At 54.1% G+C, this 15,061-nt stretch overlaps 1 protein-coding gene across 6 annotated transcripts in view; it reads left to right on the forward strand.

Annotated features, from left to right (window-relative positions):
• Window positions 1-15,061, forward strand: part of DPP6 (dipeptidyl peptidase like 6) — a 949,991-nt gene that overhangs the window by 839,849 nt on the left and 95,081 nt on the right. For all 6 annotated transcript variants that reach the window (XM_045053301.1, XM_045053300.1, XM_045053302.1 and 3 more), the window contains exon 9: window positions 12,718-12,872. In XM_045053301.1, coding sequence (XP_044909236.1) covers window positions 12,718-12,872 — 155 coding nt within the window. The remainder of the gene's footprint in view (window positions 1-12,717; window positions 12,873-15,061) is intronic.

The following is a 15,061-nucleotide window of genomic DNA, read 5'->3' on the forward strand; positions in this document are numbered from 1 at the left end:
GCTAATTAACCTTCTGCTTTTCAAAAAGCAGAAACTTAAGACCTAATTTTCTGTCTCAAACACGTTGTTTCTGATATCCATTATTTTAAAAATATGTTTTCACTGATATTAAGAAATAATTATGCAGACTATCTCAGACTGATTAAGGGGGCTATGCTCTGTTAGGATTTTCTTTGAAAACGTGTATTATAATGAGCTTTTCTGCAGTGTATTGTAAGAGGAAATATTATTCTCATCACACAATTTTAAAGCAAAAGCCAGTGCATAAAAGAAATGTTACATATAATTTCAAAGCTATAATTTTGTTGTGTGGTGAAAAATTCTAACTTTCAGGAGAGGACAAAATAAAGTCAGCACTTGGGGAAAAAAAAAACCCTTCATAAATACAAACTGTGGTAAATCTCAGTTGGTAGCAAAGTCACTATCCAATTAAAATTCCAATTTCAGAATCTCAATCATTTTTAACTTTCTTGTGAATATTAACAGGATGATCAGCTTTGGCAAAACACCAGGAAGAAAACTGTAACTGTCCAAGGAAATTAAAAATCATGATAGGGTTGGTAATATATTTTACCTAAGACACTAAACCAATCACTGTATAGATTATTAAATTAGTATCAAAGTCAGTTAGAGTATTATGGTAGAACATTCTCTGTTATTAAATGGAACACATTTCAGGAGCTGAATTTAAAACAGTGTTTGGCGAGGGCACACGAGGCCCCAGCCGTGCCGTCTGCATCCCGTTTTGGGGGGAGTGCACGGGGTCTGAAGCCACAGTGGCGGAGGTCGGGGGGTGGGTTGGAGCCGGGAAGACACTTTGGACAAAAGTGGTTGCGTTTAGTGTTTTCCACGGATCCACTCTTTCACTTACCAGCTCAGGGTTGGGGCGAATTATTTAAACTTTTCCCCTAGGATTTCCTCAAGGGTGAAAACGAAGGCAGCAACGGCCCAAACCTGAGGTGCTTGTCTTGAGGATAAAATGAGCCCTTGATGCGTCAGGCACCCTCACTCTGCCCGTGAGGTTTGGCAGGAAGAAGGGGAGAGTAACGGTGTCGCCGGGGCGTGCAGTTAGAGGAGGGGTCACAGTCATGTGCTTTCTGCGACAGGGACGGCAGAACGTTGTCTTTCTGCCTCGACTCAGCCCTGCCCTCCCAGCGCTGATCCTCACTGCGTTGTTTTTATTAGAAAATCATGAGGACCTGGGCGGAGGGGTGGTGGTGTTTGTTCGGGTTGTTTTGTTACAGAGGAAACACCCTTTTTGCAGATGCTTTACGAAGCGTGCAGTGGAAATCCCAACGACCCTTCTTGGCCCTGATTTTCAGTCATATCCCCTGCAGATCGTCCCCCCGAGGCCACAGTAACCCGCTGGGACCCCGTAGGGAAGTGTGGCCGTTGCTGTCTTAACCCTCCAATCACCAGGACCAGCGAGGGGGGATCAATACTGAGATGCCCCCGCTCTCCAGGTGGTTCCGTGACCACGTGCCGGGCTCTCCAGGCGCGAGGTCAGCTCCCTCTTGACCACTTCATCCAACTGCTCCTAGGCTCATTTTCCATTTGGGTTTCTTCTGCTCCCTCAGTAGGCCCTACTATCTGTCCCCATGATGACAGACATTGTATGGCACTCACAGGGCACAGGCACCAGTGTATTTATGTATAACAACTAATAGAACTGGGGTAACAACAGCCCAACGAGGTAGAGACTGTTTTCATCCCCATTTACAGATGGAGAAACTGAGGCATCTCTTACCTAAGGTCACACAGCTGGTGAGTGGCTGGGCCAGAATTTGGATCTCGCACGCCCAATTCTAGCATCCGTCCTCCTGAGCACCACACCCTGGTAACCAGGATGGGGCACTGTTCCCGAAGGCCGTCAGCCTCCTCCTCAGTCCCTTTTCGGGAAGCCTTCGAAGATGGTCCTCGTGTACTTTCCCGTCACTTTGTGACACCTGATTTGGTACAGGTGCTACTCAGGGAAGAACAAAAGGGAATGCAGTCTGTCCGCATGTCATTGTCCTTCCCTGTCGACCTCCCGTCCCTCCAGGGACACAGCCTCTCTCCCCTTTGGGTGTGAGTTGACCGCCCTGCAGGGATTCGCAGAGTGTCTGGAAAAGCGCCTTCCTAACACCCCCCAGCCCCCCAGCACACGCAAGTTCCCTCTTCTCACCTGCAGCCCTCTGTCCCCTTATTTCTTAGGGTCTTGCATGATTTTTAAACATGTACGAAGTCATTTTGAAACAAGATCACCTTCCTGCAGGGGCCACCTGCACTGAGGATGTGGGAGGGCATTTTTGCTCAAGTCTTGTCCTTCCAGATCCACGTGAGATCCTTCTGGCAGAAGTCAGTGGTCCCCTCTGTCCTCCAGAGCATCCATCAGGGCGCCTGGATAGTTGGTGGTCCGTACCGTCGCTGGGATGGGAAATCCTGGGCACGCAAAATAGGAATATTGACACTAAACAAGGGCTCGTGATTCCCCCGGGATGTTCGTTTAGGGCTTCAGAGTTCACTGGAGGCCATGTGGCATTCAAAGTTAGCCTCCACTCTGAGGAAAGACGGTGGGCAGATCAGGGGCGGCCCGGGAACAGGTGACTGAGCAGCACTTGAACACACGTCCCTATTGGAACGTGCTGCACTCTTCTCTGCCTCGAGCTCCCTCCCAGGGAGGTACTCTACCCCGTGGAGCTGCCCTACCCCGTGGGCAGACTTACTTCCAGGCTGCTCTAAAGTCACAGTTTTCTAGCCAATGCAGCCTCCACAAACCTCTGCTTATAGTTGGTGGTTACTTTTTTTTCTAATGGTTATTTATTTTTGAGGGAGAGAGAGAAAGAGATGGAGCGTGAGCGGGGGAGGGGCAGAGAGAGAGGGAGGCACCAGAATCCAAAGCAGGCTCCGGGTTCCAAGCCGTCAGCACAGAGCCCGACGCGGGGCTCAAATGTGCAAACCGTGAGATCGTGACCTGAGCCGAGGTCGGTCGCTCAACAGACTGAGCCATCCACGTGCCCCAGAGGTTACTTTTCCAAGACTCAGGAAGCAGCATGGCATCCAGTCTGGTACAGGCCTTCTAGAATCTGCTCAAAGGAAGCTCAGTGGACACGTAAGTCAGGGCCCCAAGCGGTCAGGTGGGAAACAGGCTATGAAGCCTTGTCAGCAAGTCCGTGAATCCACGGTCACACTTGGTTTTACGTAGAACCAAATACGTTGTACGTCACAGTGCAGTTAAATATCGGTCCGGTATGTCAGATGCCCTTGTGAGGAATGAAATACCGATTTACTTTTTTAAATGTGTTGAGCATTTCGGACTGAATTAAAATATGACACCTGCCTTGTATTTCTGTGAGAAGGGGCACTCACCCACCTTTAGAAAGGGAAGCCGATCCTCTCGTTCTAGAGTCGAGGAAGAGGGCCTGGAGGGCAGGTCAGAGGCAGAGTCCAGCTCTCCCCTGGTAGCACACGGCCTCTGGAAGTAGCAGGTGGAAACCAGGCATTTTCCTAGGTGACACGATTTTTCTATGGATTTTGCTCCAGAAGTCGCTTTTTTGGCTGCTGGGTCAGATGCCGATTTCGTGGCCCTGAGACTCGAGGTCCTCCAGCCCAGGTTAGCCCCGCCGGCCTCTGGCCTCCGGGCTCCCTGGTCCACAGCCAGGCCCCCACGCCTTATGGCGCTCCTCCGCAGAAAGCACACTCCAGTTCCGTGCTTACCTGACTCTGCAGATGTTTGATTATCACTTGATTATCTCCCCGATGAGGACCCTCTTGTACTTTAAATGCCTCCTTCACATCAGCACGGTAATTTGGTAAGGGAGGGGGCGAGGAGAGAGAACTGGCGAGCCTTTCTCCAACAGCTCAAGAGCGTGGAGACTTCTTTCCGGCAGCAGCTTGTCCGTCTGAACCAGCACGGGGGGAGGGGCCAGGTGTCCACAGGAGGCCCCAGGAGGCCAGGGGCTGATCCCAGGGCCAGGCCACAGGGCCAAAATGGAGACCAGAAACCAGATATCTCTGCTGCCTTCCCCCTCCCAGAGCCTTGCAAGACCCACCTCTTAGACCCAAGCTAGAAACCCCTGCCTCAGGAATAAACAAGAGTGCACACCGACAGCCTTGTTCTAGAGTGTTCTGGAGTACAGGTGAGCCGACATCGTCTGTGTCCTCTGATTCACTGTGAGACCTCGTGTCTACCCAAATCTGTGTTCTGTCGGCCTCATTAAGATGTTTGTTCACCCCACTGAGTGAATGAGTGGGTGGGACGGCTGAATACATGAATCCATGAACAAATGAATGAGAAGTGAGATCCTCTGGGAGACGGTCACCTGCCTGGGTGTGGTTCAAGTAAATGGAGAGCTTCAGGCCTAAGTTCTGGAAGCTCCCTCAAGTTCCCATGGTCAAAACGAGGGGCAAAGAGTGGGAGGCAATGCAAAGGAAGAGGGTCACGTAGGAACAGGAGGCGACCGCGCTGGCCCGGGTTTCTTCTTCCTGGCCCTCGTTCTGTCCAAAACTTCTCTTAACTAACGTTGATCTCATTGATCCAAATAAACCGCCTGAAACAGTGACTTGTATAAATTGGGCGCAGCTTGGCAGGTGTACCCCTTCTGTCTACTCTCACCAGCTGGGGCAACCGGGAGGCTGGTCCCCTCGTGTGTCCCATGGTTGATGCTGGCTGCCGGCTGAGACCAGAACACGGCACGTGGGTCTCCACTCGGCCTCGGCTTCCCTACAGCAGGGCCGGCGGTGGTGTTAATGGGGAGCTTCTCAAGCAAGAGAGGGCCAGGGAGAAGCCACGCTGCCTTAGTAGTCAGTTACACAGCATCATTTTTATCACATTCTGGTGGTTGAGGCTGCTGCACAGGGCTGCTCAGGTTCGAGGGAGAGACACACAGACCTCGCCTCTTGATGGGGGAGCGCAGAGTCCTGGAAAAGCATGTGGGACCAGAAATATCACCTGGGCCAATTCTGGAAAATACAGTGTGCCATACCCAGCAAGGTGTCAAGCTCATACTAAAGTATGAATGACTTCCCAGGAAGAAAAGAGCGTCAGTAACCCAAAATAATGTCGGAAGGGTCTTATGAGTTCAGTTTGGGAAGCTACTTCTGACGTTGTCTCCTTCAGTCAGGTGTGACCCCCTAAGACCTTCCCCAAATCAGTCCACCCAGGTAGTTAGATTCGTGCACCACACGTGGATTGAGGCCCGCGGAATTACTCTCACTAGAGCCTCAGGAAAACAGCCAAATAGTGACGGGCGGAGCTCAGGGGACCTGAGGGTTAAGGACCCACAGACACAGAAGGGCTCCTGTGAGCCCGTTGCTCTAAGCGATGGTCCAGCCATCTCTGCAGCGAGTATAAATTCAGGAACATCGTGTTTTCTGCTTTTGGAGGTGGTCTGTAACTTTACCTCCTGTCTCTAAGCCAACACGCCTGGCCCCTGAACACTGAGGTCCTGACAGAGCAGCCGGGCAGCCGGACCTCCTCGGTGTGGCCAGCCTGTCCCAGCGGGCAGCCGAAGCTTCAAAAAGGGAAATAGCCAAAGTGCAGACACGGCAGATGGTGGGTCTGGGAGCGAAAGAGGGAGAACTCTTAGCCTTTGCCAGCCCAGCACCTCAGCTGTCAGCTCTGGCCGTTCGCAGATGGCCCTGCTGAGGCGGGGAAGGCGGAGACCAGCCGAGCGCCCCATGCCCCCCGCACCCCGCGCCATCCGCAGGTCAGAGAGCCGGCTGTGGGGGCAGGTGCAGATTCAAGCATTCCGTCCACGGGCTCCGATGAGTGTGGACCCTGGCCTCCCTCACCTCGCCCCCCCAGGAAAAGGAGACAGCTCTGTCTTCAGGAGCCCATTCTGCAGGAGGCTCTCCAACCCCTGCCCTGCATGTCTACACATCCCTCGTCTACCCTGGATCTGTTTTTAACCAGTCCTGGGTCCCAGGTTGGCCTGTCTGCCTGGGGAGCCCCCGGATGCAGTGGTCAGGGAGGCACCTTGCACGCTTCAGTCCCACACAGCCCTCCACCCCACACCCTTCCAGGTCCTTGTCTGATGTTGGCCTCTGGCTCGGCGGCCTCCCCGCGGGGACTGCAGATCAGGCCTCAGCTCTGGGCTGGAAGTGTCTCTCCCTCCTTGAAGAGCCGGCAGCATGCAGATGTGGGGGTGTCCTTTCCTGGGTATGGGGCCTCTGCAGACGCCGACCGGGGCACTCCGGCCTCCATGGCTCTGACTCGGGATTTGCTGCAGGAGCTCGGCCTCGCGATGAGGCACTCGCGAACTCTCTAACCTCCCACAGACCTGCAGGATCCACACTAGGCTGTTTGTCACCTGCGCAGTCCGCACCTGCCCACAGGACGGGGTGGGGAGGGGCGGGGAGGCCTTGGTGCTCACGCCCTTTCCGGAAGGGAGGACCTGGACACTACTCAGAGCTTCTCTGAGAGCCCGGGCGTGTCTCTATTCCGGAAGGCCCTGAACCTGGCTATCCGTCGTTGGTTCTTGTCCTGAAGGAAGAGCGGACTGTGGATGTTGGGGAGCAGTTAGCAGTGCTCCCCACGAGAGCCTTCCCCACTTTGCTCCAACGACGAAGAGACCTCCTGTGTTTCTAGCCCCTGCGGGTCTCCCATTCTGGCACCGACCGCTAACCCTGGGACTGCTGGTCGTGCCGGTGTTTTGTCCGCTGTAATCTACGCTTGTGTGTTTCCTCTCCAGCACATACAGCGGGGGCCTTGGTAGGAGCTGAACACTCAGCCTTTGTTCAACAACGTTCACTTCTCTCAGCCTCCAAGTCCTCAGCCCGGGACGGGGTTACTGCGGGGTGGTTACGGGCATCCGGGGAGCAGAGATGACAGGGACCATGCTGAATGCTGTCGTTGAAAGGTCTCTGTTACACACTCCCTGAGTTGAGTACTAGGCACGGGAGGGGCCGTTGGGTTTCTCTGCCGGCTTGGGAGCGGGGCCTCGGTCACCTGGACCAAGGGAGGGATCCAGGGCCCCGAGGGGAGCTGCCTGAGAAGTGAACAAGCAGAAACACGCTAAGGTGTGAGCACCGAGCCTGGCTCGCGGTCGTGTTTCATAAATGGGGGTCCCGGCGGTGACGGCCACTGTTGCTGAGTAACTGTCCCTGAGATCGTGCAGGGAGAGCCTGGTGGCAAACGTGCCCTGTCCGGAGAGTGGGCCAGGCCGCGGCTTCGCGCTGCAGGCGACGGAGTCCGAGGAGCCATTTACCTACACGTGAGGCTCGAGCAGGACGGAGAGAGTTGCTGTGTGCGCAGTACTTACAACAGTGCCTGCGGCATACCAAGCACGCTGTGGGGGTTAGTTAAACGAGAGAGTGTGTTCTTACGTCCGGCCGGGGTTCAGGAAGGGCCCAGTCACAAGTACCCAGCGTGTTGGGCAGAGGCAGAGACAAGCCAACCCCGTCAGCCCATTAGAGGCTGGAAGCATCAGCGGCAGGGGGGCGCGGGGCTCAGCCCAGCACACTCAGTGTCACATCTGTGTGCATGCGTGTGTGCGCTGGGGGTGCAGGGGCGCTGGGTCCAGCCCACCTGCTGCGAGGGCGGGGGCCAGCCATATGTGCCACCATGCTGGGCAGGTCTGACTTAGAAATCCCGCCCCATGGGTTTCAGGGAAGAATTTGGCGGCCTCTGGGCCCCTGACTCAGGAGTGTATTTCCTACCAGTGTGGAGCTGGCTCCCTGCAACCGGTGTAGACATATCCAGTCTACACGGTGTAGACATAGCCCTGCACAAGTCGCCTGAGGCCGCCACAACCTGGATGGCTTTCAACAGAAATGTACTGTTCAGGTTCCATAGGCTGGAAGTGTGAGGTTGAGGGGTCACAGAGCTGTTCTCCCTCCGAGACTCTGGTTAGTACCTTTCTTATCCCTCCCAGCTCCTGGTGGCTGGCAACCCCTTGGTGTCCCGTGTCTTCTGGACACATCCCTCCATTCTCTGCCTTTGCCTTCCCACAACATCGTCCCCATCTGTCTCTGCGTCTCCTTTCCTCTCCTCATAAGGAGACCAGTCCTGTTGGGTGGAGGCCCACCCTGCTCCAGAATGACCTCACCTTAATTCCATCTGCAATGACCTTGCTTCCAAATAAGGTCACACTCCTGGGCACCAGGGATTAGGACACAGCATATCACTTTGTATCATATGTGAGGGGGACACAAGTGAGCCCACCGGACACCTTTAAGAGGAACCTGTGATTCTTCTGTTCAGGAGGGTAACTCCCCATGAACAATTTGGAAACATACGTCGCGTATACTGATAAACTCGATGCCTACAGTTCCAAAATGCAATGCTTATTGGATCCGAGATAGCATATTTCTCAAATTGGTCATCCTTTCTCTTTTTAATGTTTATTTGTTTATTTTGAGAGAGAGAGAGCATGTGCACAGGGAAGGAGCAGAGAGAGGGAGAGAATCCCACGCAAGCTTCTCATCATCGGTGCAGAACCCGACGCAGGGCTCGAAGTCACAAACCGTGAGAGACAAAACCTGAGCCAAAACCAAGAGTTGGACGCTTAACCAACTGAGCCACCCAGGCGCCCCTCACATTGGTCATTCTTAACCAGAGTAGACACCAAAGCCACCCCTTGAGATTTGGGGGAGAAGATGCCTGTGCCCTCCAGATTGTCCTGCGCGGAGTACTGAAGGGCACACCCCTTCCCACGTGCTCTCTGGAGGACCGCCCCCAGGGACGCCAGTCTGCCACCACGGAAGGGTGTGGGCGTCCCTTCTCTTCTGCATCTGCCACACGCTCTCGGGGGCGCGTGATCGGCCTCTTTGCTGGATCGGCCCTGACCACCTTGAGCCCAGAGAGAGTTTGCCCTCCAGATAAGCCCTCAACAGTGCTTGTCACGAGCAAATAACATTCAAATAGTCGAGTCGACTTCTTGAAGATATGGTGAGAAGAAATGAGGAGGATTGATTCAGATCCCGCCATGAACTAAGCACATGGATGGAGCTTTCTGCCACTTACGACTAGTTGATGGCCCCCAGTGTGTTCTTCTCGTATGACTCTGCAGTGGTCCCTGGGCAGGACGGGCAAGGTGAAGGAAGGCAAGCTAAGCATCTGGTTTCCCAAGTTACCTGTAGTTACTTGCTCAGAAAGGCAGGCTTCTTGTCCTGTTCCAAGGCGAGGGCTCATGCAGTTAATTTAGTTGACGAAATCGGGGTTTGTTTTTGTTTTTGTTTTTTTCCCTCTGCAGAACTCTGTTCCTAAGGTACATTCACTTCATGGCATTTAAGCCAACTGCCTCATTAAGCCGGAGATCCTGAAGAAAGCGTTTGCAGAAAAAGGATGTTCATAATTAACACAAAAAATGCCACGGCTTTATCTGCCTGGTCCTTCTCCCCTTAGTTTCTTATACTTAATGATGTCTTTATTGAGCAACTAACACAGAGAGAAATAAAAGAGCAGAGGAGCCCTGTGTTAAAGGGCATCTGGAGAAAGTAAGCTACCGTTCCCCTGGTTTTGTATGCCTTCCCCCCACCCCCCAACCCCGCGCAGGGCAGGGTTCCTTCCCGTTTGCCGTCATCTCGCCGTGGAAGAGAACTGAAGAGAATAACATTCGCCAGAATTTGTCATCCCGGAGCTATATGGTCTCTGACTTCCCTTTCCACCCGGCACAAGCGAGAGTCTGAAGTGACCCTTCTTTTGCATCCCCGTTTCCCGGTGCTTTGAGCTTAGCAGAAACGCGCTGGCATTTGCCGACGGAATTGATGGAAACTGATTACTCTCTGCCCGAAGTCAGGCTCGGCCTTCAACCCCATTCATTCTCTCCTGAGGGCGAGTCTGGAAGCAGCTTGCACACAAAGACAGCTGGACGTGGGAAGCTAGTTGTCTCTTGCTCCCCCGGCCACCCCCCACCCACGCACGCGGGCCCACCGGACACATGGCGGGGCCACTTGGCACAAGGTCATCCCTCTCGTTCTAGGGGATTGCTCTGGGTCCAAAGAGCAGAAGCAGATGATTCGCCTTCACAGGGGTTGTGGTGGCTTGTTTCTGTCAAACTTCTCCACTTAAGAAGGCTTTGTCAGCCAGCCGTTTTCCCGTTGGGATTAGCCTGAGTTGGCCATGAATTCACGTGCTGTGGAAACCGCTGCCAGGCCCCTCGCCACTGACTTTGGGGGCGGGAGGGGGAGGGGGGGGTCTGCTTCCTGCCCCCTGCCCCTTGAATTCCGTTCACTGGCTGTGATTCCACTCGCCTTGATTGGCTCCCCCCGTCCCAGCCCTGCAGCACAGAAGCGATTGAGCAGAATCACCCACAAATTGCATTGCAAATGGTGCCTATTTTTTCCAGCAGGCCATCTGCTGGAGTCTATTACTCACCCTCCACAGAGCCAACCCGAGGAGTCAGGTGGTTCTGGGTACAGCCACTTCTGAATCACCTCATTCCACACTCACCTGAAAGTCACTTTGCTGGCTGCTGAAGACGCTGGAAAATTCCAGGCTCTGGAGAGGCGGTCTTCTTCCTTTTTTTTTTTTTTTTAAACCTCAGGAGACCTTTGGGCCTCTGTGGGCTCTGGAAAAGCTTCTGAGCCCACTCGTGGGACGCCCCCAGGTGGCAGGATGCAGGAGGGAGGGGGGCGGTGCTGTTAGGGGTGATGGCCATGCCCTCGGTGGACAGAGGGACCTTGTCCAGGGGCTAGAACCAAGGACTCCGTGGCTCTTCATCTGTTGTCCACGGAGCCCCGCATTCAGACCTGGGTGCATTGGGGACAGGAGTGTTGGGTATTTCGTGAGACTCTACCGTCTGGTGACCAGCCAAGTACAAGCCCGTGTTGCATTGAGGGGAGTCTCCATGAGCTTCTGGCCGCTGGAGGACAGCACCCAGAAGGCAAGGAGGAGTTGCTTCCAAGGAGAATGACACTTGCTGCTGCAGGTGCCACAGACTTGGGGGCTCCTCCCCTGAGAGACCAGGCCAGTGACCCGGGGGTGGACGGACAGCTGCCTTCGGGCACCCCCGCACCGGGACTAAGGGTTTGCAGCCTGCCTCACTCACAGGCCTGGACTTGGATGCGAGCGCCTCCAGGACGTGGCCCCCAGGACGTGGCCCTAAGCCCTCGTGTCCACCCTGTGGCCATCCCATCCCTGCGGTGCTTCCCCCCCCAACCTGTCCACCACCTAGGCTAGCCCAGCTCCCTCGTCTCCTCCGTGTTCCTTCCCCCGTGATCTTCTCCTTCTGCGGCCAGTTGTCCTTGGCTCTGTTCCAGCGTATGCTGTCCCTTGGGTTATGTGCACCCATTTTCAGCATGATTTCAGCTTCCTCATCAGCTTTCTGCCATACGGGCATGTGGGGCTGGTTTATGGCACACACCTGATGATAGCCAGCTCAGTGGGACTTGTATTACGTGATTGGAGAATTTTTCAATCGTTACTCTATTTTTTTTTTAATATATGAAATTTATTGTCAAATTGGTTTCCATACAACACCCAGTGCTCATCCCAAAAGGTGCCCTCCTCAATACCCATCCTCCCCTCCCTCCCACCCCCCATCAACCCTCAGTTTGTTCTCAGTTTTTAACAGTCTCTTATGCTTTGGCTCTCTCCCACTCTAACCTCTTTTTTTTTTTTTCCCCATACTCTATTTTGTTTTTATTTATTCTTGAGAGAGAGAGTGAGTGAGTGTGTGAGCAGGGGAGGGGCAGAGAGAGGGAGAGAGGATCCCAAGCAGTCTCCACACTGTCAGTGCAAAGCCCAACACGGGGCTGGAACTCATGAACCATGAGATCATGACCTGAGCCAAAATCAAGCGTTGGACACTTAACCAAGTGAGCCACGCAGGTGCCCCTATTGATGATTACTTTAAAAACAAATCTGGAGGGAATTTGTTTATAATGCATATGGATTGTGTACAAGAGACAATCCTTTGACCTAAAAGCTGTTTAGCACCCAGATGGGGTCTCTGGTCCCCAGCACCCTGACTTGGTACACTGGAGGAGTTTTAAGCAGAATAGAATTGTTCTTTCTGGAATAGATCACAGATTCCACAAAAATCATCCACAGGTAACAACTCTGATTAGCCAAGACACTTGGCTGCACTAACACACAATAATGGGCATTTCTGGGGGAAGCCTGTGAGAATTATCATTTGCATTTCAGCCCCGTTGGAGATGGGGCCATTTTGTTTTTCTGCCACAGGAAGTGAAATCCGTCCTTCCTTTAAGGCTGAGGAATGTGCTGACCTTTGAACCTGTTCTTTCGCACGGCTGTTCATGAGGGAGTATGTGTCCCCAGGCATCTCCCGCAAGCTGATCTGAGATTTTCCAGGATGTAACCTACAACACAGCTTTCTTTCTCACTCGGTTCTGCCTGGATGTGCCCTGCTTCTGCGTGGATTGATTTCCTGTAGCTTTGCTTTTGTAAAGCATCTTAAAATAATAACTCACAGTGGCGCAATAAGTCAATTCAGAAAGCACTCATTGGCTCATAGTGTTCAAATTTGTGCAAACGAGAGAGAGAGAGAGAGAGAAGCTCTCCAGACAATGAACTTCTGTTCAGTTGGACCTTGATTTATTGGGGTTCATTCTGGGGCTTGGTGGTCAGCACCAGGCTTTTCTTGAGCCCCGTGGAAGGAAGGCATATCCAGGGCACGGTGAAGACCACTCGAAGGTTGTAGAAGGTCAGTGTCCCCAAGGCGGGGTTCATGATTTGCTGGCCAGCTCACAGATGTGTCCACGCACCATTGGTGTGCACTCCATGTGTGTGTCCATTGTGTGTCCACATTTCTCTGCTTTGTGTTCCCTTAGAGGAGATTTTGAAGACCCACATCGCCCATTGGTGGTCTCCAGACGGCACGAGGCTCGCCTACGCCACCATCAACGACTCCCGTGTGCCCGTCATGGAGCTCCCAACCTACACTGGCTCCATCTACCCCACAGTGAAGCCCTACCACTACCCCAAGGTAGGCGACAGGAAACAGTAGAGTGAATTCTTTGCCTCGTTCCTCAGTCCCCCCGACCCAGGCGACTCCAGACGTGGAGCTGTAGAATCAGACGTGTTCTGAGCAATGCAGCAGAACAGAGGCAAGATTAATTATTTCCCATTACACTGCATTAAATTCCCATCTCCGCTGAGTTGAATTTGTTGGCAGGTTTACTCTATCTTAAATAGTTGAACTGCCGTTAATCATTTGTGTGAGTTTCATGGGACCCAAAATAAGTACCTTACCTCCCCTTGTGAGTCCATGGCAACAAAGTCACACTGCCTGCTCCTGGGGCCCTCTCTCGTCACGTCCCTATTTTAGAGTTTGGCTTCTGGGAGGTCCGAGGGACCTCTGTCTGCCCCTGGTCCCCTGGGTCTGTGCAGGGCTCTTTTGTGTTTGGTCATATCCTGGCCTGTAGTCTCTAATTGCTTCCCAGACCAAGTTGTTGGCACAGAGACTGGCAGGACAGCAAGGGTGCGGTGGAGGGGGAGGGGTACAGATGTCTGAACCTTGCTTTGTTAGCAAATCACAGCATCCTGGCACGAAGCAAGGACTGGTGCCACGTTTTCTGCAGCCTGCACCGCTGCAGAGACACTGATGTCTGTCTGACAGAGTGGGCTCAGCGGCCCTGCCGCCCTGCCCCCCCCCCCCCGCCCCAGCTTCGCTGGAGCGCTCCAGGGCCACGGCCACGGCCACAGCTGGGTGGATGTGAGCCGGTCACTGCCTGCACCTGCCTGGTGACGAAGCACTTGCTTCCCGCCTGCGGCTGCCTCGGAAGGACCCCTGGAGCCCGCGCCCGTGAGCGCTGAGCCGTGGCTCCCAGGCCATCAGACCATCTCCCAGATCGGAGGGCTGATGCCACGCACCTTGTGTATCGGAAGGACGGGACACGCCAGCCTGCAGGGGGCAGCAAGAGGGGCGATAGTGTGCAAGTGAGGCCAGTGAGGTGCCCGGCGTCCCGGGCCACAGAGAGGAAGCCCCTGGTGTACAGTTGGTGCAGGTGCCATATATTCGTTTCTCACAGCCCTGCCTGGAGCCTGAGAGTCCGAGATCGGGGTGCCAGGAAGGTCGGGTCCGGCGAGCACTGTGTTTCTTGCTCCACCCCTGCCTTCCCTCTGTGTCCTCCCACAGCGAGGGAGCTCTGGTGCCTCTTTCTCGCCACATGAGGGCACCAGTCCCTTCACGGGGCCCCACCCTCCTGACCTCACCTGACCCCGATGGCCTTCCCAAGGCCTCACCCCCGCATACTCTCACACAGGGGCTTGGGGCTTTGACCTAGGAAGAAATTCTCAATTTGGGGGGTAGGGGACACAGACATTCCGTCCACAGCACCTGGTAAAACAATTCTCTTAATTTTTTTTTTGTTTTTTGAGAGAGAGAAGGAAGAGGGGGAGGGGCAGAGAGAGAAGGAGACACAGAATCCAAAGCAGGCTCCGGGCTCCGAGCCGTCGGCACAGAGCCCGACGCGGGGCCCCAACCCACGAGCCGTGAGATCATGACCTGAGCCGCAGTCGGACGCTTGACCCTCTGAGGCACCCAGGTGCCCCAATACTGAGCCTTTTCTGTGGGTCTTCGATCGGCGTGGCCAGTATCCAAGGAGGTCCCTGAGTGGAGGAGCACAAGCTCTGTGAAGGCACAGCATTGTCCCCACCACCGTCCCACTCCGACAGCACTTGATGTCAGCCTGCCACACGGACCTGCCTGTTGACAGAATTCTCCCTTTTCAGCTGGGCGTGATTGGACTGGACTCTACATCTTGTGGAAGGGGCCAGGGTTCTAGTCACAAACGGTTAACTAAATGCGGGCTCTTTTGACCCCTGAACGCCCCACCCCCCACGCACACAGTGGGGCCAGTGGCTGCCTGACTCCTCTAACAGCCAGGGATCCAGTGGCTTCCCCTGTGAACCCTGTTATGGGAGTTTCCCCAACTTAGGAATGGTGACCTGAGATCCATCTGGAGTTCACACTGAGCTCTGGGGTGGGTGAAATTGGAATTACAGAAGCCCGGATGGTTTGTATTCGGATGGAAAGGCGGCATATTCTAGCCAACAGAACTCAGGCACCCCTTGCCCCGTTGTACTGTCTCCCAAATCAGAGGCATGAGTTGGTGACCCTGCCAGACTCCCGCCCTATTGTGGTGAACCTGACATGTCTTCATGCAGGGAGCA

The sequence above is a fragment of the Felis catus genome, chromosome A2 (assembly GCF_018350175.1).
Source record: "Felis catus isolate Fca126 chromosome A2, F.catus_Fca126_mat1.0, whole genome shotgun sequence".
Classification (NCBI taxonomy): domain Eukaryota; kingdom Metazoa; phylum Chordata; class Mammalia; order Carnivora; family Felidae; genus Felis; species Felis catus.